The 24,451-nt window shown below is 38.6% G+C and overlaps 1 protein-coding gene and 1 long non-coding RNA gene across 2 annotated transcripts in view; one reads left to right on the top strand and one right to left on the bottom strand.

Annotated features, from left to right (window-relative positions):
* Positions 1-11,216, bottom strand: part of slc2a1b (solute carrier family 2 member 1b) — a 32,331-nt gene extending 21,115 nt beyond the window's left edge. Inside the window, exon 1 of the mRNA XM_034165767.1 lies at positions 11,006-11,216. Within this exon, the coding sequence (XP_034021658.1) occupies positions 11,006-11,020 (15 nt within the window). The 5' untranslated portion in view covers positions 11,021-11,216. The remainder of the gene's footprint in view (positions 1-11,005) is intronic.
* On the top strand, positions 1,946-22,014 carry LOC117506284. The gene is made up of 3 exons (XR_004559420.1): positions 1,946-1,959; positions 14,465-14,466; positions 21,830-22,014. It is a non-coding gene; the product is annotated as an uncharacterized LOC117506284 (long non-coding RNA).
* Positions 22,015-24,451: the final 2,437 nt, after the last annotated feature.

Raw genomic sequence — 24,451 nt, 5'->3', positions numbered from 1 at the left:
TCTGTGTAACTAAGACCAGAACTGTGTGGAACTGGTTTGGAATAAGACAGGGACTCTATTCGCTGCGTGAAATGTGACACTAAACATGAGCAGCCGGTTTCTATAAACTGCAAAACAACACGTCACCTTCTTAAAAGTGCAAGTGAAAATTGTGTTTTATCTTGAATAACAAACATTAAAACTGTATTTATAAATTAAACTACATCAAAATAATTTGTGACAGACCGGCGTCCTGTCCAGGGTGTACCCCGCCTTGACCTCTATGACTGCTGGGATAGGTTCCAGCCCCCCGCGATCCTTCATTGGACTACGCGATTGAAGATGAGTATGAGTGAGTGTGTGTGTGTGTGTGTGTGTCAAAATAATTTTCAAAAATACTGATACACCTCTGACATTTAGGGGGTGGGGGGTGACAAATAGCATTTTTTTTTCATTTTAGAGTTTCAAAATAAAATGTCAAAAATACTGTCTGCATCACTCAGCCGAAAGTCGCTGGAATTCAATGTGTCATTTTATGAAAGACAAGTGTTACAGCTGCACTCGGCGCAATCAGGAACATATCTGGAGTACTGCAGAAAAAAAACTGGTTATTCATCAGACTAATAATGAATCTAAAACCAGCTGCACCTCATCTCTGGTGTGTGTGTGAGATCAAACGAGCATCACCAATTCATTTTTAATTAGAATCAATTTGAAACATTTACTGTACACTGATCATTAACAGATTTCTGATGCGTAGTTACAGCCCTGGTGCTACGTCTTCCTCGTGCTGTCCTGAGCTCACATGGCTGAGGGTCTACTGAGTGCTGAAAATAAAAAAAAGCAAGAAGAAGAAAAAAAAAAAGGGTCAATCCATGACAAACTGAGTTTTTTAATCTCTTGGCTTGCACCCACAGTGATGATACATTTTAATACCAGAAATTGCACAAACTAAAGAATTTAAACAGGGAAGGGCTGATCCTCCTGATGCCTACACTCACCGATTAGTAGAAATAGAGTAGTGGTGAATCATAAAAACCAGCGCAGAGGACTTCCCCTAGATAAGGTCATTGTCTGAGTGTTGAGGAGGTAGTGGTCATAAATTTACTCATTTCTCCTGTGAAGCAGTTTGCCGCCGATGTCTACGCTGCGAGCATCACGTCCGTTGACACGTGAACTCTTTAGATTCAGGTTACACAGCTCCAGGGGATCCAATATGCGCCTCCTCAGCGTGACTACACAGAGCTTCAGCTCACAACTAAACGACCCTGAAGTGTGTCTCTGTGCAGCTGAAAACAATGGACCACTCCAAACTAATACTGTGCATTTAAACAGTTAACCTTTGTTGAACATTCAAGACAGATTGTATCTAAAAACAACACAATTACACTTTAGTATCGATTGGTTCCTGAGCAGTTTCTGCCTAACTGACAGGCTCAAAAGTAAAAACTTGTCATGCTTGAATATATGAAGGAGAAATTTACTTTGTACCAATGGACAGAAAATGCTTTAAAGTTTCAGGAAAATAAATTAACATCAAGTTCAGACATTCTCAGATTAAACAATAATGTTAAACACACTCAATTCTCAAGCAAATTTTACACATTGCATCCTGTGACTTACTACTTAAAAAATAGGGGTGTAACTGCACACAAAAATATAAAATAAAATCATGGTTTGGGGCATGTTCAGTACAGTGGAAAGAAACAACATTAAAAGATATTTATTGTATGATCTGTAGACTAGTGTGTAACTGAATAGTCTTTCCAAGCTAACATGCTTTTTTCTTGAATTCTTGTGAAATATGTTTCAAAAATGAATTTGACTTATATTCTGGGGCAACATACCGTTTTCTTCATGATGCATTTTATACTCTGGTGACTTAATAGTCCGGAAAATACTGTACTCAGTGTACAGTGGGAATCGGTGCAATGTACGCAATCCATAAAGTTACTCCAGCATTTAAACTGAGTGAATGCTGTCAGTTGCCTGTTAAATGTAATTAAAGATCTCTTAGATCTCTTGATCCTATTTTTTGTAGCCAAGCCTCATGATGCTTCATTAGTCTGTCAGTTGGACTGTAAGACATAACTGAAGTGAGGTAGTCATGCAGATGGAAATAAATCAATTTGTCTTAAAGGAAGGGAGCAGTCAGTGGTGATCAGAATGCCAAAAAGCCCAAGTAGAATAAAATATGTACAATTAAGTCTGTAGAATGTGCAGATGGTTACTGGCCGAGGGCCTTAATCAGAATGTCTCCAGTTTTAAATCTGTCAAGGATCAAGTATTTAGAAGCTACATTCAGTCACAGCAGATCAAGCCAACTGCATACCCAAACCCAATTCATTTGTCTTTTCAAGCCCATACAAAGCTCTGAACTGTCTAAAGTTAAACTCTTTGAACAAGCTAACAATGAAAAGTTAAAAACGACAGACCCAAATGTGACATTTTGATGGAGAAGTAAAGCTGCATTCCACCAGTCTGCCTGATGGCTCCATCCTCAGCATCTTTCCCCTGATATACCCCACTATCCCTCCTCTGCACGTCCCTACCATCTCAATCTTGTCCGTCTCACTCTGTCAGCCATGTTTTATTTGTGTTTATACAGGCTTGAGTTGCTGAAGATGTTCACGTCAGCACAAAACTTTCAGAAAATATATGTTATTACAATGGAGTAAAACTGTGGTGAAATTGTACATAAAGTGCCACTGCAGCACAGTGGGAAGTGGGAACAGAGACAACAACTCCCCATCAAAACACACCAAATGTATCCATGTGAAGGATGAAAACAGGCAGCAGGGTGGACAGAACAAAAAACACACCTGAGAAAATATTCTCTGAGCACAGAGTCATGGGATGTTCCACTGGTGGGCTTAAATGGCCTGTGTGACTCATTCAGTTTCACACAGTAACTGAAAACCACCAAGACTCAAGCATTCGTACCATATGCCAGACAAGTCTCTACAATGGGCATCATTATCTATATTATAATATCCAAGTGGCCTCTGTGTGTGTGTGTGTGTGTGTGTGTGTGTGTGTGTGTGTGTGTGTGTGTGTGTGTGTGTGTGTGTGTGTGTGTGTGTGTGTGTGTGTGTGTGTGTGTGGCTTCAATCACACAAAATGGGGGAGAGCTGGCATTTGCTGTTTGGCAAAGCTACAAAAAAAGAAAGTTGATAGGACAAATATTTTTGGAGAAAAAAAAAAAGCAATTTTAGCTAACCACTAAACGAGTGCTGTGCTGCAATGCACAATGGGAGTTTGAGGTTTTAAATGTTATTGTGGTTCATGTTAGTGTTATTGATTTATTGTGGGTTTTTTTGTAGCTCAATTAGTTTCATCAGTTTAGATAAGTCTCATGTTGCTATTACCATGAGTGACTTAAGTTTCATGTTGGCACCATGAGTGAAAAGAATAAATCATTTTAATGTGTTCTGCCACTGTCTGTTTGTCAAATTAAAACCACCTACTTACAGCAGCTGTCCATGCGTGTGTGTTGCTAACTACTTTCTGGACTTGCACCATTTCAGCAGGGGGCGGCAATGTAAGCACATAATATAATTATAAATACATTAAAAAGCCATGGAAGATACAAGAAAGTGAAAACACTTATTTCCATTGTGGTCCATTTAAAAATCAAATGACAAATTAGAAGTAGAAATAAAATAGTGTATATGATAACAAGAACCCAAACAATTTATAAATACATTAAGGCATTAAATTGACATTAAAAAAATTACATAATGAACAGGAAATAAAAGGACTCAGTTCTAACAATTGTTGAGGTCTAAGGTTCTAAAACATTCTGGACTCACATGCCATTCCAACTCATTATACAAGCTTTGCTTAATTTATTACTATCCTTACCACGAAATTGTCAGCTACCTATTTTATAAACACTACCCAATCTAGAGCCTGTGGATCCCCACGGGCAACATGCTAGTGGTCTATTTATAAAATAGGGCTGAAACGATTAGTCGAGTAACTCGAATAATTTGATTACAAAAATGTTTGAGGCAAATTCTGTGCCTCAAAGCTTCACTTAATGTTGTAGTACATGTGCCAGGCCTGTGTGTGGCACTGCAACATCCCCAGAAAAAAGACGACGACAAACAGCAGAAGTCCAGTCTTTCTTCTGTGTTTCGCTTTTTTGGGCAACACACAACACTTCATAAACACAGTAACTTAAATAAAATAATAATTTAAAAAACTGACTGCGAGGCTTGCATGTTAAACCTCCAGCTGAAATGCATCTGCTGAATAGCAGAGAAAGAGAGATTCAAAAAATAATCAATCACAGAGACCGAGTTCACCAACCCAAAAAACAAACTTAAAAATGGTTAAATTTTACAAGTTGAAGAAAACAAAACAGAAAGCCACATCCCATTGTCATTTCAAAATGTCCACACTGGCGCAGCGACATTGTGACATTGCTTAGGGAGAGCCCTGGACTATTAAAGTTGTTTAAAAACGCAAAAGTATTTTTTATCCAATTACTCGATTAATCAAAAGAATAATCGATAGAATACTAGATTACTTAAATAATCAATAGCTGCGGCCCTCATATAAAATGTACAAAACCCAAGATGAAGCTGCTGGACCATGTCCACATGAATAAAATCTGTATGTTTAAATCAACAGGTGTGGCTGCAGCAGCAATGAGGTTAGCTGTGCCATGGGAATACATGTACAAACAATGGTGTCTGTTCTCTAGAAAGCTAATATGCAAAAACCTGTATTCATGAAGGGAAGCGACTGGCTGAGCAGGAAGCTGTTATTACAGAGAATCAGACGTGATGGAAATAAATATTCATCATGTCTGTAGCTGTTGCACATCGAACTGCGAGATAGAACTGTGCGCCAGATTGTGCGTCCAACGGTGAAACAAGTTCTTTATTTAAAAACCCCAACAAGTTGTGGGCTTGTGGTAGGATAATGATGGAAAGCACATAGGCGCTGGCTGAAACACGAGACAATTTAATGCTGTGTGCTAAATTTTTACAATATGCATCAAACAGAAGCGAATTAGAACTCCAGAAAAGTGTATGTTTAACAGGGATAAAGTACATATTTAAAAATGCAACATCTTTAACAGTTACAGTAGAATTGCAATGGAAATCATGTGAGCTCTGGTTTCTACGAAGATAAAGCTGTGTGGAAAAAGGAAGGACAAATAAAGGAAGACAGGAACAAATAAAGATTTGCGAGAAACCTGAAGTAGACTGACAGTGTTGTTTCAGTATGACCATGATGATCTCAAACAAAACCGTGGTGTGCACCAGACACGCACCAACACATATCTTGGTGACAAGATCTGACTTCTCACAAGGAAATTATTCTGTTTGTGTTACACCAATGATACAACCCCTGGCAATAATTATGGAATCACCGGCCTCGGAGGATGTTCATTCAGTTGTTTAATTTTGTAGAAAAAAAAGGAGATCACAGACATGACACAAAACTAAAGTCATTTCAAATGGCAACTTTCTGGCTTTAACACTATAAGAAATCAGGAAAAATAATTTTGGCAGTCAGTAACGGTTCCTTTTTTAGACCAAGCAGAGGGAAAAAAATATGGACTGACTCAATTTTGAGGAAAAAATTATGGAATCACCATGTAAATTTTCATCCCCAAAACTAACACCTGCATCAAATCAGATCTGCTCGTTAGTCTGCATCTAAAAAGGAATGATCACACCTTGGAGAGCTGTTGCATCAAGTGGACTGACATGAGTCATGGCTCCAACACGAGAGATCTCAATTGAAACAAAGGAGAGGATTATCAAACTCTTAAAAGAGGGTAAATCATCACGCAATGTTGCAAAAGATGTTGATTGTTCACAGTCAGCTGTGTCTAAACTCTGGACCAAATACAAACATGGGAAGGTTGTTAAAGGCAAACATACTGGTAGACCAAGGAAGACATCAAAGCGTCAAGACAGAATACTTAAAGCAATATGTCTCAAAAATCGGAAATGCACAACAAAACAAATGAGGAACGAATGGGAGGAAACTGGAGTCAACGTCTGTGACCAAACTGTAAGAAACCGCCAAAAGGAAATGTGATTTACATACAGAAAAGCTAAACGAAAGCCATCATTAACACCTAATCAGAAAAAACAAGGTTACAATGGACTAAGGAAAAGCAATCGTGGACTGTGGATGACTGGATGAAAGTCATATTCAGTGATGAATCTCAAATTTGCGTTGGGCAAGGTGATGATGCTGGAACTTTTGTTTGGTGCCATTCCAATGAGATTTATAAAGATGACTGACTGAAGAGAACATGTAAATTTCCAGTCATTGATGATATGAGGCTGCATGTCAGGTAAAGGCACTGGGGAGATGGCTGTCATTACATCATCAATAAATGCACAAGTTTACGTTGATATTTTGGACACTTTTCTTATACCATCAATTGAAAGGATGTTTGGGTATGATGAAATCATTTTTCAAGATGATAATGCATCTTGCCATAGAGCAAAAACTGTGAAAACATTCCTTGCAAAAAGACACATAGGGTCAGTGTCATGGCCTGCAAATAGTCTGGATCTTAATCCAATTGAAAATCTTTGGTGGAAGTTGAAGAAAATGGTCCATGACAAGGCTCCAACCTGCAAAGCTGATCTGGCAACAGCAATCAGAGAAAGTTGGAGCCAGATTGATGAAGAGTACTGTTTGTCACTCACTAAGTCCATGCCTTAGAGACTGCAAGCTGTTATAAAAGCCAGAGGTGGTGCAACAAAATACTAGTGATGTGTTGGAGCGTTCTTTTGTTTTTCATGATTCCATAATTTTTTCCTCAGAATTGAGTGATTCCAGATTTTTTTCCCTCTGCTTGGTCTAAAAAAGTAACCGTTACTGACTGCCACAATTTTTTTTTCCTGATTTCTTACAGTGTTCCTTAAAGCCAGAAAGCTGCCATTTGAAATGACTTTAGTTTTGTGTCATTTCTGTGATCTGCTTTTTTTCTACAAAATTAAACAACTGAATGAACATCCTCCGAGGCCGGTGATTCCATAATTTTTGCCAGGGGTTGTATTATGAACCTTGTTAAAACTAAATGGAATTGAGATTGAACAAGTGTGTCAAATGTGAGTTATATCTACTGAAGTTCAGCCAAAGACAGCTACGGAAGCCTCAGTGTGTTACTAATATCTGTTTTCTGAAATAAATGCATAGGCCGTGTTTTCACATGACCTTTAATCTCTTGTATTAGAGGTCATGAGTATAAGCACACTTCTTGCCTCCCATATCATTCATATAATTAAAGTCTTCCTAGAACTCACAACTGACTGGTGCTTTGTATGTCACGTGACATGGATTATTTGTCCCTTTTGTGTTGCATTGTATTCAGTGTGCAAATATGGTTCCATTTACAGCGCAAATTTGGTTCTATACGTTTGGTACCATTGCACGCTACAAACCCCGCCCACACACACACTAGTGAGGGTGACGTTTAGTTAAACATGGCGAAGTTTGTTTTGCTGACGGGCGACAATTTTAAGGAGTTAATTGACGGTGCTAATTCTCTGAACGCGCACAAAAGAAAAATCTGCTGTGCCACAATGAGTCTGGAGGCATGAAATCCAGGACAAATTTCTGATGCAATTTTTCTATGGACTGAGGAACTACACAAAGTCTATATCATTTTTTCTTTTTTAGTTGTTTAGTCAATAAAATGTTTCAAAACAACTCAAGAAAAATGCATTACCTTTACAAAGATACAAAACAGTAAAAAGCAGCATCTTCACAGCAGATAAGTTGAAACAAGAAAATATGTTAAACATTTTTAGAACAAATGATCTGATCATTTCATGATTAACATAGTGATAATTGCTCCACCCACCCATCAATCTACTCAACATTTCAGACCATTATCTGCATCAAGCTACTTTTTTGGACACTTGGTTGGACCAAGCTTTGATTTCTGGAAAACTTTTTATTTTCATTTATTTATTTATTATTTGACATTTTAAGACCCAATCAATGAATTGAAAACATACAAAGATTATAAAAATGATTAGTTGCAGGCCTACATTAAGCTAATGGATTAAAAAAAATCATTAGGTAGATGTAGACGCTGAGTTGCTCATATCAAAAGTTAGTCATGTTGCCCATGAGTAAAAACAGAACACTGAAGCATTTGGCTGTGAGTATAACAACACTCAATAAGCATTTGTAAACTGAGGACACTAACTGTTGAAGCTTTGTAGGTGGAATTCTTTCCCATTCTTGCTTGACGTACGACTTCAGTTGTTCAACAGTCCGGAGTCTTCATTGTCGTATTTTGCGCTTCATAATGTGCCACACATTTTCAATGGGTGACAGGTCTGGACTGCAGGCAGGCCAGTCTAGTACTCACACTCTTTTACTACGAAGCCACACTGTTGTAACACGTGCAGAATGTGGCTTGGCATTGTCTTGCTGAAATAAGCAGGGACGTCCCTGAGAAAGACATTGCTTGGATGGCAGCATGTGCTGCTCCAAAACCTGGATGTACTTTTCAGCAATGATGGTGTCATCACAGATGCGTAAGTTGTCCATGCCATGAGCACTAACACACCCCCATACCATCACAGATGCTGGCTTTTAAACTTTGTGCTGGTAACAATGTGGATGGTCTTTTTCCTCTTTTGTCCGGAGGACACAACGGCCATGATTTCCAAAAACAATTTCAAGTGTGGACTCATCAGACCACATCACACTTTTCCACTTTGCGTCTGTCCATTTCAAATGAGCTCGGCCCCAGAGAAGGCGGCAGCGTTTCTGGATGTTGTTGATGTATGGTTTTCATTTTGCATGGTCAAGTTTTAACTTGCACTTGCAGATTCTCTGAATCTTCTGATTATATTATGGACTGTAGATGATGGAATCCCTAAATTCCTTGCAATTGAATGTTGAGAAACATTGTTCTTAAACTGTTGGACTATTTCTTTATGCAGTTGTTCACAAAGTGGTGATCCTCACCCCATCTTTGCTTGTGAACAGCTGAGCCTTTTGGGGATGCTCCTTTTGTACCCAATTATGACACTCACATGTTTCCAATTAGGTGTTCTTTGAACATTCATCAACTTTCCCAGTCTTTTGCTGCCCTGTCCCAACTTTTTTGAAACATGTTGCTGGCATCCATTTCAAAATGAGAAAATATTTACACAAAAACAACGTTTATCAGTTTGAACATTAAATATCTTGTCTTTCTGGTGTATTCAGTTGAATACAGGTTCAAGAGGATTTGCAAATCATTGTATTCTGTTTTTATTTACATTTCTCACAATGTCCCAACTTCATTGGAATTGGGGTTGTACAGATTACAACAAATAATAGTCATGATTCAGGTATGGCCTTCTGTGTGATGTAAACACTCGGCAGGGACATGACAAAACTTTCACCAGTTTTGAATGTTGGCTGATGAAGCAGACAAAGCAATCCACACACTAAGCCAGTGAAACTTTTGTGTCTTGCAAAACTGGTGAGTCCAATATGACAGACTCCAAAAAAAATGTTGATGAGGAAATGACTTGGGTTAGGGAGAAGTTCAAGATCAATCCTTAGACAAGTTTAGTTTCACAAAATTAGAGTCCAACCAAAATGGATTTTTTTGTTGTTTTTGTTTTTTTTTTTTTAGGGGGATCACTGCAACCTCAGTTGATCATTTTGCCTCCCTCTTGTAGCTTATGTGACCAAGGGGTGGTGTGTGTATATATACACACACACACACACATATGAAATCACACCAATATGACAGAGAAAAAAAATAATTAGGACGAGTCTCCTCTGTCATTTTGTGACAAAGGTACAAACTAACTAGCTCCCTTCTAGCTTTTCATGTCTATGCCTGTTGTCTATGGTGTTTTTTTTGTTGCTGACAGTTGGGCCTTGAGGTATGTGCTCTCAGAGTAATCAAGGACATTAGATGTTGTGTATTGCTTTAAGTGTTACATTTTCTGCAGTTTCTTGTTTTAATTGCTGGCTGTTAATAATAATAATCATAGGAATAATAATACTACTACAACAAATAAGGCTCCAGATCCCCCATGACCCTTAATTGGAGTAATAATAATAATAATACTGTTTTGTCCATTAATTTCCAGATTAGTCTTAGAATGCCATAGAAATGATTCAAAATCAGTAACAATCAAAAACAACTCAAGGAAACATTTTGATATACTTACTGGCTCTGGATTATTACTCCTTATTTTTGCTGATGAATCAGATAATGAATTAACTAGCCTGTAATAATGTAAATCATCCTTCAAGTAAACATGCAAAACTTTGGTTATGTTTTTTTTTTTAATCTGAGGAATTTACACGTTTGTATGTAATATACTTGTACACAATACAACTTTGGAGTTTGGATTGTTGATAAGATAAAAAAGGCCAACAATAAAATACAAATAAACAAAATTTTAAAGTGAAATTTTGGGCTCTGTAAAATTTTTTAACTGGCATTTTAATTTGACCTTTTCTTTTCCTTTTTTAGGCAGAGTGATGATTGGGGTAAAACATAAGTTAACTGATTCCAAAAATAGCTAACTGGTTTCTGACTTAGGGATATGTAGCACATAAGCACACCTCCAAAATATTTGGCATAACATTTTACTGAATCATTAGCACGTTTTTGTGTGTAATTTTTTTTTACAAATGCCCACAATACAAATGCACAAACCGACGTATCCCCACAAAGAAATACGTGTGAAAAGACACGCACGCGCACACAAAGCGGGAGGCTTAAAAAAAAAAAAAAAAAACCGCGTTGACGGAAATTCACTGAACAATGAAAAAGTTTTGTTTAAAACAACAAAAAAAAAAAAAAACGAAGGAATAACGATTAGAATTACGGGATGCAACACAAAGCCTCATAAAGGCGCCACAGATATTAAAGGAACAAAATATGGCATAAAGGAGGCGTTTCCACGTGATCTTAACCACGTCAAAACCCCAAGCGTGGATTTGCGTGCTGTAACACGTTTGCATAAGAAAGACCAAACAGGATTTAAGAGAACTCGTTTAAATTTTTTTTTTTTACCTTTTCTGACTCCATGGCGGCGTTCTGGGAGAAGATACTCGTCTTTTCCTGTTTTCTCTCTCTTCTTTGACAAAACTAAAGGCGTCTCCTTCGCCTCGTTAAAAAATATTTTAAAAGTTTAAACTTTCTCTTAAAACTCGTATTTTAGCTAGGGTCGGAACGATCTAAACCCGGTTAGAAAGACTTCCTGGGTGAAGAAGTATGTTTCGCTCGACGTAAAAGACTTTTCCGGACATCAACCGGCGGTGTTTCATATAGCCTTCGTGGTGTGACGTCATGGGGGGGGTACATCCTCCGAGCCTCTGTGTTCAGCCAATCGCCGAGCACAAAGGCGGGGCCAACGTACAGATATAAAGAAGCCGCAGAATTCATTAAATTAAGTTAAATTCTACAGTAAATCTGCTTCATTTTATAGAACTGGAACGTTTGGATCGGTTCACGTAATAAAACATTAAATGGCTAATTAAATAAATTAAAAATAGATGGGCTGGACAAAGTGCCACAATAAGCAGTAATAAAAATATATAATGTCAAATAAGTATATGAATAAATAAATAAATGAACTGGATGGGAACTCGCAGAGCACACACACATTTCCTGTCTGTTTTGGTGAAGTTATTAGATATTACTTATTATTTTCCTTGCAACTATGCTTTGTAATTGCTGCTGTCTATCTTGGCCAGGTCTCTCTTGAAAAAGAGATTTTAATCTCAACTGGATATTTCCTGGTTAAATAAACGTTAAATAAATAAATAAACAAATAAACAAATAGGGAAGAACTAAAAGAGAGTGATAAAAGCAAACATTTTGCACCGACCTAAATTTAATTAACACAAATGACAAAGGTAATCAATATGTAGATAAAAGCCAGAGGTGGGCGATACCGAGAATTTTGGTATTGATCTGATACCAAGTAAATACAGGCCCAGTATCGCCGATATCGATACCGATACCGATACTTTTTCATATTTAAGCTTCATAGATCAAACAGATCCAAAAGACCTAGGACAGAATTTTGCCAAACATTGTATGTGACAACAAAATACTTTATTATCACAATCAACATTTTTGTTTAAAAAAATATCACTCAACACAACTTAAAACAAAATCTCCTGAGGTAGAGGGCTGACAAATCACAATACAAGGGTGCGCTGCTCCATGTTGTGTGACACAGCGCAGCGCTGCTCTTACAGACAGAGAGTAGAGTTTAATGAATCTGCGTGCGCAGCAGTCAGTGCGTGTGAGAGAGAAAAAAAGCTTGAGTATCGATCGTTTTACACAAGGATCATCCAATATCAATACCAGCGTTGGTATCAATATTATCGATATTAGGATCAATCCACCCAATAAAAGCTAGAGCAGACACACTGTCAGCTGACTGTGATGCAAAATACAGCAATGTCAGAGAAATAGTTATAAATGCAAAATTATGCACAGAAATCCCCCCAAAAAACAAAAAACACAATTTAATAAATTATTATTTGCAGCAAGACGCATAGAGCTATAAAGTATGCACATATAGAATTAATAGGTTATAATGCCAATAATACATTATTAGTATTGTGACTGTTTTATTGGCATCATTGTCATCTTTTTTGCAATATACTGATTAATCCTATTTTTGGAGTTCACGTTAAAGGTGATAATGACATCAAACCAATACTCTCCCTTTATCCTGTCACGTCACCATTTTGCACATTCATGTGCAAAATGAAGGGAAAGTGTGTGTACAAACAGGCCATCAAACATGTTGGTGCTCCAGCATTTCCAGAGTGAAATTTTTATATTAATTTGTGTGTTAGCACCATTAGCACTAATTAGCAGCTATTGATATCTTGGTGATGTAAGCTCCATTGATGGTGCCATGGGTGTTAATGCAATGTGCTAGCCATAGTTTTTAATCTTAGACATTGTTACGAAAATCGCCACCCAGGCTATAAAAAAGTATGTGTTAACTTAACACCCTAACTAAACTAAACTTAGCTTGTTAGCCTCAGCTAGCTTGGTAACTAGGAGACGGGGGGCATGTTCGGGATTCATTCATCCTCATCAGATGACGCTGGTCTTGCCTATTCTCGAGACTGGCACCATGTCACTTCGGCAAAGTGGCCAATCCAAATGCAAGAATTCGTACTTCCGCGACTGGCCACACACACTCGGGCTGTATGCTGTTATACTGAAATCAAAACAGCCAGCTGATGGCTCTCATTGCCTGGACCGATGAGATTTATACACCAAGCTGACCTGAAATAAACCATTGTACATTAAATTTGCTTTATTGACGAGTCAAAGTGACAAAATTACATGAATTTGTATTGAGTTCGGCGATGTTTTCACCGACAAAACCCACCCCTAGAGGTTAAACGCCCGGATGACCGACCTCGAGAGTGCTCTTAGGCATAATCAAGCATTGCAAAGATAGCAGCTCCAAAAACCAATCCACTTGAGTTTCAAACCCACTCTTCAGAAAACCTGCATGGGTGGGTTTAGCCAGTTCATATTCAGTCTGATGTCACATATCTAATAATCTGATGTCAGATGTCATAGAAAATACCTTCAAATATCAGACCAGCATTCAAAAGTACTTTTAAAGACACAAGCAGTTCAGCAGAATGGTCTTTCCAGTGGATTCGGTTTATGCTGGTGATGATATAAAAGAAGCTCACTTCTGTGCTGCATGGTTCATGTTGACCTTCCATGCACCTGACATAACCACCACTGTAATGCTAAGCCAATTTTTCCTCGAGTCAGACGGGAGCTCAAATGATTCTTTTCACAGTCCTTCACTCGTCAGTGCATTTGTGCACGTAGGCTTCCACGCCGCGCTATTCTCTCGAGTCAGTCTCCGGTCACCAGCCTTTGTCTGTGTAAATACTCTGCCCAGGAGATGCTTTCAGTGGTGCTTAATTCACTGGGACTTCTTTTTAAAGGAGTTTTTCTATCCACAGAGAGCTGCAGCCTCCCTTTGGTACATATTATTGAGCAGCGCTGCCATCAGTCTGGTGCTCAGTCACTCTGCAGTCCCAGAATTCCTAATAAACCCTTTAAATTAGGAGGAAATCAATGCTCTCACATACTAAAAATGAGATGGACCTGTGCGCTAGGGAATACAAGCGCATAGATACATCAACTGCTTGAGCTAATGTGATGTTCTATAGAAACGGGCAACACATCAGCAGTGGTGAGGATCTGCAATTGGTGTCCTTGTTAAGCCAAATGAACAAATGCAACAATTTAGTAGCGAGAGAAATCAATAAATAATCGATCGAGGTTTCAGACAGATTATGAGCAAGCATAGGGCTTGGACAGCAAACATGTAGATGAGTGGGTGAGTGAGAAAAGTGGGCTCATCCATCCAAGCCCGTTTCTGTCTACAAAACCTCCGATTAATATATACTATAATCTTGTAACTTACGAAATGAAACACAGCACATAATGAAGGCAACCATTACCAAAAAGTAGTATATGCAAGTATGTTTCAAGTATACGTCTAGTTGATTTTTTATATACTTATCAGTACTATTTTTTGGTAAGGGAAACTGAATATTTCTGGGTGAATTCCACCAGATCAGTTGAACGTAAACAATTTTATTTTGCCTGTGTGTAGTGGCTGCACTCTGCATTGTGCTGTTATGACTCCACACATTCACTCCCCTCGGGACGCGAACTCACGATCTCCAGTATGGGAGCTGGACTCTCTAACCAGAAGGCTAAAACCCAGGACTCTGGCCTTGTGACCAGAGAATCCTTTTGAGCTGTTGGGAGTGAGGTTTACTAACTACATCTGTACAGCGACACCTGTTGGCCTCCGTTACACTCACCCCTTAAACTCACCTATCCGGCTCACGGCACCACTGTAGCAGCAGCACTCTGCATTGTGTTATTATGACTCCGCACATTTGCTCCCCTAGGGACGCGAACTCACAATCCTTGGCATGGGAATCAGACTCTATAACCAGAAGGTTAAAACCCAGGACTCTGGCCTTGTGACCAGAGAATCCTTTTGAGCTGTTGGGAGTGAGGTTTACTAACTATATATGCACACAGCGACACCTGTTGGCCTCTGTCACATATGTAATATCACATAGATGTGTTTGCCCTCTGCTGGATAGCTAGTGAATGCTGGATGGATTATGGGAACTAAGGAACAACTATGTTACTTACTTGCAGTTTGTCTAGGTCCTGCTAAAACTGTGCACATTAGTGCAGTGGATAACTGAAAAAAATGCTTCAAATGGGGATGCAAGCACCAAACTGGCACACATACTCCTTACACAGAAACGGCATTGATCATTCTGTGATATTCCTGCCATTTCACTTCCGGTGGCGCTGCACGGCTGGCGACCCGGGCTCATGCTGGTTTGGATGCCTTTTTAACTTATTTTATGTTTTTTAACATGTTTCTGTTTTATTAGCACGCGAGTGTGCGGGATGTCAGGAACGCTTGAAGAAGCACTATCATGAATTTTGCATACAAACTTTTGTTGTCCTTCGTTTTTTGGCTGGGGGTGCTCCACGGCGAAGTCATGGATCCATTACCGCTGTGGTATTCCAAAGACGCATTGCTGGCCCTCCGTCCCCGGGAAATAACAGCACCAGCGGATTTCCTTGATGTTGTGAAAGTACAACCGATAACTGGCAGACAGCGAAAGAGAGGCAGACGAGGGGGAATACGTCAGCGTCTCCGGCGGAGAGGAACCAGACCTCCATTACCTGGCATATTGTTTGGCAATGTAAGATCATTAAAAAACAAGATCGAGGAGCTCCGTATAGACGCCAAAGTTTGCTGGGAATACTGGGAAGCTGGTATGTTGGTCTTTTCTGAGACCTGGCTTCATCAAGATATTCCTGACTCTCTTGTTGAACTTGAGGGATTCTCTCTTATCCGAGGGGACAGATCCGAGTTGTCAGGAAAGAGCAGAGGGGGCGGGGTTTGCCTGTTTGTGAATGACAGCTGGTGCAGGCACTATACCGTGAGGGAGACTACGTGTACATCGGACGTAGAATTATTGTGTCTGTCACTGAGGCCTTTCTATCTCCCGAGGGAGTTTGGGAATATAATCATTTGTGTTGTTTATGTTCCACCTAGTGGGAATGCAGTAAGAGCAGCAAGCCTTATAGCTGAATGCATTCATAAACAGTTGCAACGTACACCGGCGGCCCCAGTGTTTGTCTTGGGTGATTTTAATCATTGTAAATTAGAATTATCTCTTCCTGGTTTTCAACAATATGTAAAATGCGAAATGCGTGGAAACAAAGTGTTGGATAAATGCTATGGCAGTGTGAAAAATGCTTACACTGCCAAATCAAAGCCTCCACTTTCAAATTCGGATCATAATATTGTCCAGTTGATCCCGCTTTATAAGACTGCTCTTAAAAGAAGTAAGCCACAAACAAAGACAGTGATTTTATGGGACAAAGACAATATGGAGAAACTTAAAGGATCCTTTCTCTGCACTAATTGGGAAATATTTCATGAAATGGAAATAAATGAAGCCACTGAAGTAATAACAGATTACATTAAATTTTGTGTAGACAGTGTTATGAGTAAGAAAGAAGTTACAGTGTACCCAAATAATAAGACGTATATAACTAAACAGGTGAAAGAGTGTATTAATAGGAAAAAATAGCATTTAAGAACAAAGATAGAATGAGTGTGAAAGTGGTACAAAGAGAACTTAATACATTGCTGAAAAAGGCCAGGATTTACACAGGGAAACTACTGAGAAGAACTTTAGCGAATCAGACATTAAAAGGCTGTGGGATAACATCAAGATAATAACAAACACAAATCCAGCTAAAAAGACACTTGCAACAAATGATGATCAAGGAAAAGCAAATGAGTTAAATGATTTTTTTTCTGAGGTTTGAAACACAAGATTTTTCTGATGATTGTAAGAATATTCTGGAAAATCTTCCTGTTGATCAAAATACTAGGATTGCAATCGACTCATGGAGAGTTCAATCAATCTTTAAGAAGGTGTCTACAAAAAAATCCACCGGCCCAGACGGCATCTCTGCAATGCTTATAAAAGCATGTGCAGAAGAACTGGCCCTTGCTTGGTGTCCTGTCTTCCAGCAGTCCGTAGACCTTCATACTGTACCAACCCTCTGGAAAAGATCCATTATTGTTCCAATCGCCAAAAAATCGTGCTCACTTGGAAATAATGACTATAGGCCAATAGCTTTAACATCTGTTGTAAGCAAGTGCTTTGAAAAGATTATGCTATTTTTCCTTAAGACGGTTGTTAACCCTGTACTTGATCCATTCCAATTTGCTTATAGGCAGAGTAGAGGCACTTACGATGCCATTAACAGCTTAACCCACTTTTCACTTAAGCACTTGGAAGATCCTACTGCTTATGCACGGATTTTATTGGTTGATTTCAGCTCAGCCTTTAATACATTACAGCCATACCTGTTGTTGTCCAAGTTAAAGGAAATTAATGTTAACCCACTTTTAATCAGATGGTATCATTCCTTTTTAACTAATAGATTACAACAAGTTAGAGTTAATCAAGCTCTTTCGGTACTCAAATCATCAAATACAGGTGTACCACAAGGCTGTGTCAGTTCTCCTGTTCTCTTCACTCTTTATACTAATAACTGTACAAATAACTACTGCAATAACTTTGTTTTTAAATTTTCTGATGATACAGCTATTTTGAGCCTACTGCACAAAGATTCAAGTCCAACAAAGTACTTCCTTGAAGTGAAACACTTTGTGCAGTGGTGTGATGACAACCACTTGGTTTTAAATGTCAATAAAACCAAGGAAATGATTCTGGATCCAAGGACTGTTGGGGACCATACTCCTGTGGTCATACATGGTATTCCCATTGACCAGGTCAACTCATACAAGTACTTGGGGCTGCACATAGACAATACCTTCAGCTGGACTGCACATGTGGACAGTTTGTGCTCCCGATTCCATCAAAGACTTCATTTCCTTCGTAGACTTCGTTTGTATGGAGTCAATCAGAAAATTATGTTGTTGTTTTACCAGGCAGTGTTAGAGAGCCTAGTTAGGTATGGCATGACTGCCTGGTACGGCAATCTTTCTGTACAATTTAAAACAAAACTTAACAGACAAATTGATGATGCAATGAAGATAATCGGAAAGAAACAATATCAGTCCCTCAGTTCACTCTATGAAGAGTCTGTTTTGAAAGCAGCTCAGAGGATACTGGTGGATTCAGTTCATGTTCTTCACGCAGAGTACACTCTCCTTCCTTCTGGGAGAAGGTACAGAGTTCCTCGGAGTAGACTGAATAGATTTAAAAATTCATTCGTCCCCATGTCTATTAAATTGTTAAACAATAATGTTTAAAATTGGAATTATGCAATATTTATGGTGTTTCTCCTGACTCCTGTCATGTTAATTTGTTATGGATGTGGTTGTGTTTTTATCTGTATTGTTTGTTTTCTCTTTTCTTGTAAAGCACCTAGCATGAGTCCAAGACAAATTTCCCTGAGGGGACAATAAAGTATATCGTATCGTATCGTATCGTACACATTACTCTTTTAAAAATGCCGAGTGGCCACATGAACTTTCAAGAGGCGGCCAAGAAGGGGTCAATTGAAGAATTACACAGGGGTCAAAATTTAAAAATGCTCCAGTCATATTGAAAGGTATTCCATATTATTTGTCTGATCATAAAGATTCCAAAAAGGTATAGTTTGGACTATCTGTGACTGAATGTTATGGAGTTATGGGGTAAAAACAGCAAGAATGGTGACAAAGGTCAATTTCAATTTGTACAGGGGTCAAAGGTTAAAGTTGCTCCAATTTAGGTAAAAAGTGATGCAAATTATTAGTTGAGTGAATATGGTTTTTAAAAAGGAATAGTTTGCATCATGTATCATACTTAGTTATCATGTTACAGGGTAACATATGTCACATGTCATAGAATCCAATGGATGCCGACATTGTTTATCCTTTACTTTGCAAACCAAGCACGCAACACAGTTGAAACTATTCCATTTATTAATCCTATTAGCTCAACCAGTAATTTGCACCATTTTTTACTAAAATTGGAACTTTAACTTTTGATCCCTGTACAAACTGAAATTGACCTTTCTCAGTGTTTTTGCTGTTTTTACCCCATAACTCCATAACATTCATTCACAGATCATCCAAGCTATACCTTTTTGGACTCTTTATGATCAGACAAATAATATGGAAAACCTTTCAATATGATTGGAGCATTTTTAAATTTTGACCCCTGTGTAATTCTTCAATTGACCCCTTCTTGGCTGCCTATTGAAAGTTCATGTGGCCACTCTGCATTTTAAAAAGAGTAATGTGTAAGGAGTATGTGTGCCAAATTTGGTGCTTGCATCACCATTTGAAGGATCCCTCAGTAAATATTCACTTATCTGCTGCACTACATCACGTGCTCGTCAGTGCGCTCCGCCCTTCATGTCAGCATCAGCTAACATGCTAAGTTAGCATCTGCAGGTGGAAATAGGGTTGCCAACCGTCCCTTGAAAAACGGAATCGTCCCTTATTTGGAAATAAAAGTGTGCGTTCCGTATTGACCTGAAACGGGACGCAGTTTGTCCCGTATTTCTGTGAGAATCAAAAAATCTGTAAAATGTCAATGGAATTGACTGGCGCTTTATATGGAAACTTACGGTAAATTTGATCTGTCCTGCTTTTCACCAATGAGCTGACAGACACGAGTTGACGATACAGAATCACTCTTATCTCATTGGTCGAGGGACATCTGCTCGCAAAAAGATACCGACGTCATGAGCCGACGACGGTCGCTGGTCGACAATAACAAATCAGCATGGCTGATATCGATACAGACACCGACACTGGCACTGCAGATATGCCTACGGACAGCAATGTCTGTAACGTCGTTACTACTCCTCCTAAAAAAAACAAAACAAAAGAATGCAAAAATACAGGGGAGAATGAGAAAAGGAAAATGTCTGGGTGGAAAAGGTGCGCGACAACAGTATTGTTTACTTTTCAGACTTTATTTTTTGCACTTTTTATTACACTAAATGTGCACTGTTACATTGTTTTGTACTGTTACATTGTTTTGGATGATGCAAATTTTCTATTGTTTTTTTTTTGTTAATTTATACAATTTAAGTTAAGCAATAGCACTACAGAGATTTATTTTTAAAGAAGACAGAATGCTCATATTGAAATTGTTTGTCTGTTTCTGTCTTTTGTTTTTCCTTCCAGGTGGCACGCGTTTAGGACTGAGTGGCTGTGTGGCTGAGTTATCAGGACCTCACCCTGATCACCTGAGGCTGATCATGTGCAGCTCGTCAGGACTCACAGCTGTGGTGCATCTACACGGATTGGAGCATGGTGGCATTTAAGTCTGGAGTACACAGTGTGTATTTGCCAGAGACTCGACCTTGTGACCAGACGGGTGAGATCGTCGTCTTGAGAGCCATCTCATCATTATGGATGCAGAGAACGTCCAGGTTTGACGCCATGGTCTGTGAAAGAGGAGGGGTGAGGTCTCACGCTCGTCAGCACACTTCCTGAGGTACGTTAGGTTTTGTGACTAACATTTGTACAGTCAGTAAATGTGGTGTCCCTCACACCTTATTATATTGAGCTGTTATGTTAGTCATTTAATCAGCTTCCACTGCAATGATAATGTGAACGGGGTGTTCCATGCCTGCAGGGTGGGAAGCTGGTTAGTAATTAAGCCAGGAAGTGTTTGCTGTTTGTGAACACCTTTGAGTGGTCTCTCTGTGTGTGGATGTCGCGGCCACCTGGGGGGTGTCGGCGGGGTCCTTGGGTCCGAACTGTTTCTGGCTCTGGACCATTTGTGCAGCTGGGAGCGCACCATATTATCACCTCGCAGACCGCGCACTTATTTGTTTGTTCTTTTCCACATCACTGTTATGTCATTAAATTTTGTTATCCTTTGTACCGTGCTCTGCTTATTTCATACTGGGTCCTTCAAACGCTGGTCGGTTCTCCGTCCTGCGTCCGACACATAACAGTAAATTTATTTTGCACTAAAAATAAATTTCTAAATAATAATTTGTTTTCCACGTGTTCATATCAGAACAAATGCATGTATGCATCTACCTAAATTCAGGGTCAAGTCAACAGTAAAATGGTTAAAAATCGTTTCACACAGACGCTGGGAAGGGTGAAGGCAATGGTCAGTCGGCCGGTCGGCCCTGGCGGTGAGGTGTCCCTTATTTATTTTTCAGAGAGTTGGCAACCCTAGGTGGAAACATGAAGAAATATACAACATAAAAGGAAAGTAAAACAGTGAATAGAACATGTGGCTGGGGATGGTGCCAAAACTTTTCAAAGGAACAGCAAATTAGCATACAAATAATGAATGTTTATGAGTGCAATGGTAAGAATATTGTCATTCATTGAAAGATGGAATGCACTATTCCACGAGGGCAGAAAAATGCAGAGGGCAATGTGACCCAGCAGTGCCCTCCGACACCTCTGACTTCAAAGACAGTGAGTGCTCAGCAGTGTGTGTGGAAACATGGCAGCTGCCGGATTTAGCTTCCTCGTGTCATGGAAGCATTTTTACGAGGAGCTGAAGGGGCTGTGTAATCTTGCTGAATTTAAGTGTCAAACATGTTGCGGCATCCTGGAGATGTGCAACAGTGTAATACAGATGAGAGAAAAATGCATGGATAGGACCAAAAATGCAAGCTAGTGACTTCAGGCTTTCAAGGGGACAGATATTGAATATGACATTATGTAGAAGCCACCCGTTAGTGCAGCAGATAACTGAAACAATCCTACATATGGTGATACAAGTAGCAAAGTCGGCACAAATGCTCCTTAGACATTTTGACTGTGTTGAATGATAGGCCTCCAAAGTAAAGATCAAACAAGGTCAACGTCCATTGGATTCTATGACATGTGACGTATGTTACCCTGTAAGATGATAACTAAGAATGACACATGGTACAAACTATTCCTTTTTAATAACCCTGTTAACTCAACTAATAATTTGCATAATTTTTTTTACCAAAATTGGAGCAACTTTTTCTTTTGACCCCATACACCTTTGTCACCATTCTTGCTGTTTTTACCCCATAATTCCTGAACATTCAGTCATAGATAGTCCAAACTATACCTTTTTGGAATCGTTATGATCAGACAAATAATGTGGTATAGTTTTCAATTTGATTGGAGCATCTTTTAATTTTGACCCCTGTTTAATTCTTCAATTGACCCCTACGTGACCGCCTATTGAAAATTCAAGTGGCTAGTTGTTGTTTTTTTTTTTCAAAAGACTAATGGCTAAGGAGTATTTGTGCTGAATTTGATGCTTGTATCACTATTGACAGGATTTTGCTCTAAGTATTCTCTTAGCTGCTGCACTAAGTCAAATGGCACGGATCTGTTCACGCAGGGCTGGATCCAGAGTGAAAATCTGACAGATGCATTTTTGCCCAATGATAAAATAAAAATCGTTCATGTCTTGTCATTCAATAATTTTCATTCTTTCTTTCGTATTGTATTTCATTCATGTATCACATGACTGTGGAACTTCCCTATAATTTAAAAATAATCAAGTTTTTAGAATTTTGCAGAATTTATTTATTTGCTCCAGAAGAAAAGTAGATCTGCAAATTTACAGTGTAGTTTTTAGAATTTTATAGAATTTATTTTTAATATTTATTTGCTCCAGAAGAAAAAAAATAGATCTACAAATTTACAGTGTAGTTTTTGGAATTTTATAGAATTTATTTCTAATAGTATTTATTCGCTCCAGAAGAAAAATACAACTACCAATTTACAGTCTATTTAAAATATGAAGAAAGTTCTGTGTGTCAACAATGATTTAATTTCTTTGATTATTGGAAAGTGTCCTATGCCACGTGACCGAACGGGTGCCTGCGTTCGGATACATGTATTTAGTAAATACATTTTTTTTTTTCCGATCTGAAAGTTTGTGTGTGGCATAAATACACTTAAATCAGGCATACTTCCATGATGATTTATGGATAAATGAAATACTTTTACAATCAATGCATGTGGCATGTCTGATATCGTCTGTATCAACAATCCACAGCAACTGAGCCAGTGGGTTTTTTTTCCAAGTTTCAGCCATCGATCGACCAACGATTTTAGTTGGAAAACCATCGAAAATGTAATTTCAGTCATCACAGAATGCCTTTCAAACCACGCTATTGTCTGAAAACTATTTATAAACCACTCACCGTTTCTTGCTGAAATAAGTGCCCAATTTTCCTTGCACAACAACTTTTTTCCTGGATGCCATGATCATTGACTCGACTGGACTACGCTGTACCTGCGAAGTGCATTGTGGGATCAAATCAAAAGCTATGTTCACCGCAGAAACACGTTTGGTACTATTCGGGATTATTTGAGGTTTTTTTTTTTACCAATGATGATGGCCAACTCAAAGCACTATTCTGAAACGTTTGATAAACCTGAGGACTGAACATTGTTCTGGAGTTGGCATGAAAAGTAAAACACCTGCTGGACATTTCAGGTTCGTGAATCCATATCAAAACATGAATTTTACATTTAAAGGCTGTTGTCAGTGCATGGTCTGTACATGCACTAGCGAGCACCTTTTTTCCTTCTCTTATACAGAAAATATATGTATTACTTTCTCAGTTTTGTGGCTTGTTCTCTGTATTATAACCATTATTCATTTTGCAGGAAATTTTATTTGACCATATTATCCTTGATGTTACACAGATAAGATCCAGTGTTTTGGGTGGAAATACGACAACAGGATGCAACATACGCCATTCACCTGTTGGGTGCACTTTACATCTTTGCAGGAGGTTTTCCGCAAACTGAGCATGCAGACGCAATACAGAACCTCCCAAGAGTCTGGGCTTGGGTCTATCGAGAAGAGATCTGTTTCCTGCTCTGCAAAGCCTGGGTTGTGGTCCAGCAAAACACAAATGCATCAAAGGGTTTCTTTCACTGTGGATTTATAAGAATGCATCACTGGTACCTGGTGTTCTTCTTGCTGCATATAGAAGAACTAAAAAAAAAAAAAAACACCAAAAAAATGTTCTTCGATATTTACATCACAGATAAAGCAGACAGACATGTGAACCCTGTCTATGGGACATTAAAGTTTTCAATACATGCTAGTTAATTGTGATTTTTCAAGTTTTCTCTATAATAATAATGATGATGATTCATTTATATAGCACTTTAAATAGACATATTTGCAGTGCTCATCATCATAAAACATCAGGACAACAATAAAACAAAAATCTTCTGTACATCAGAACATTCAAAATAAAAAATATCAAATACAAATAAAACTTACAGATTATTAAATGTGATTAAAATTATTTGGAATAAGAATAAAGTGGCCTGTGATTAGCATCAAGACTTGTACGTACCTTGATTGACCTGTCTGTTATTATCTTATCTGATGGTCCCTGAGCATTTTAATAGATGCCACTATATGATCCAAAATAGGAGGTTCACTG

Source organism: Thalassophryne amazonica, chromosome 3 (genome assembly GCF_902500255.1).
Source record: "Thalassophryne amazonica chromosome 3, fThaAma1.1, whole genome shotgun sequence".
Classification (NCBI taxonomy): Eukaryota; Metazoa; Chordata; class Actinopteri; order Batrachoidiformes; family Batrachoididae; genus Thalassophryne; species Thalassophryne amazonica.
Note: the sequence above shows the minus strand (reverse complement) of the source record. Positions and strands in the feature narration are given on the sequence as shown.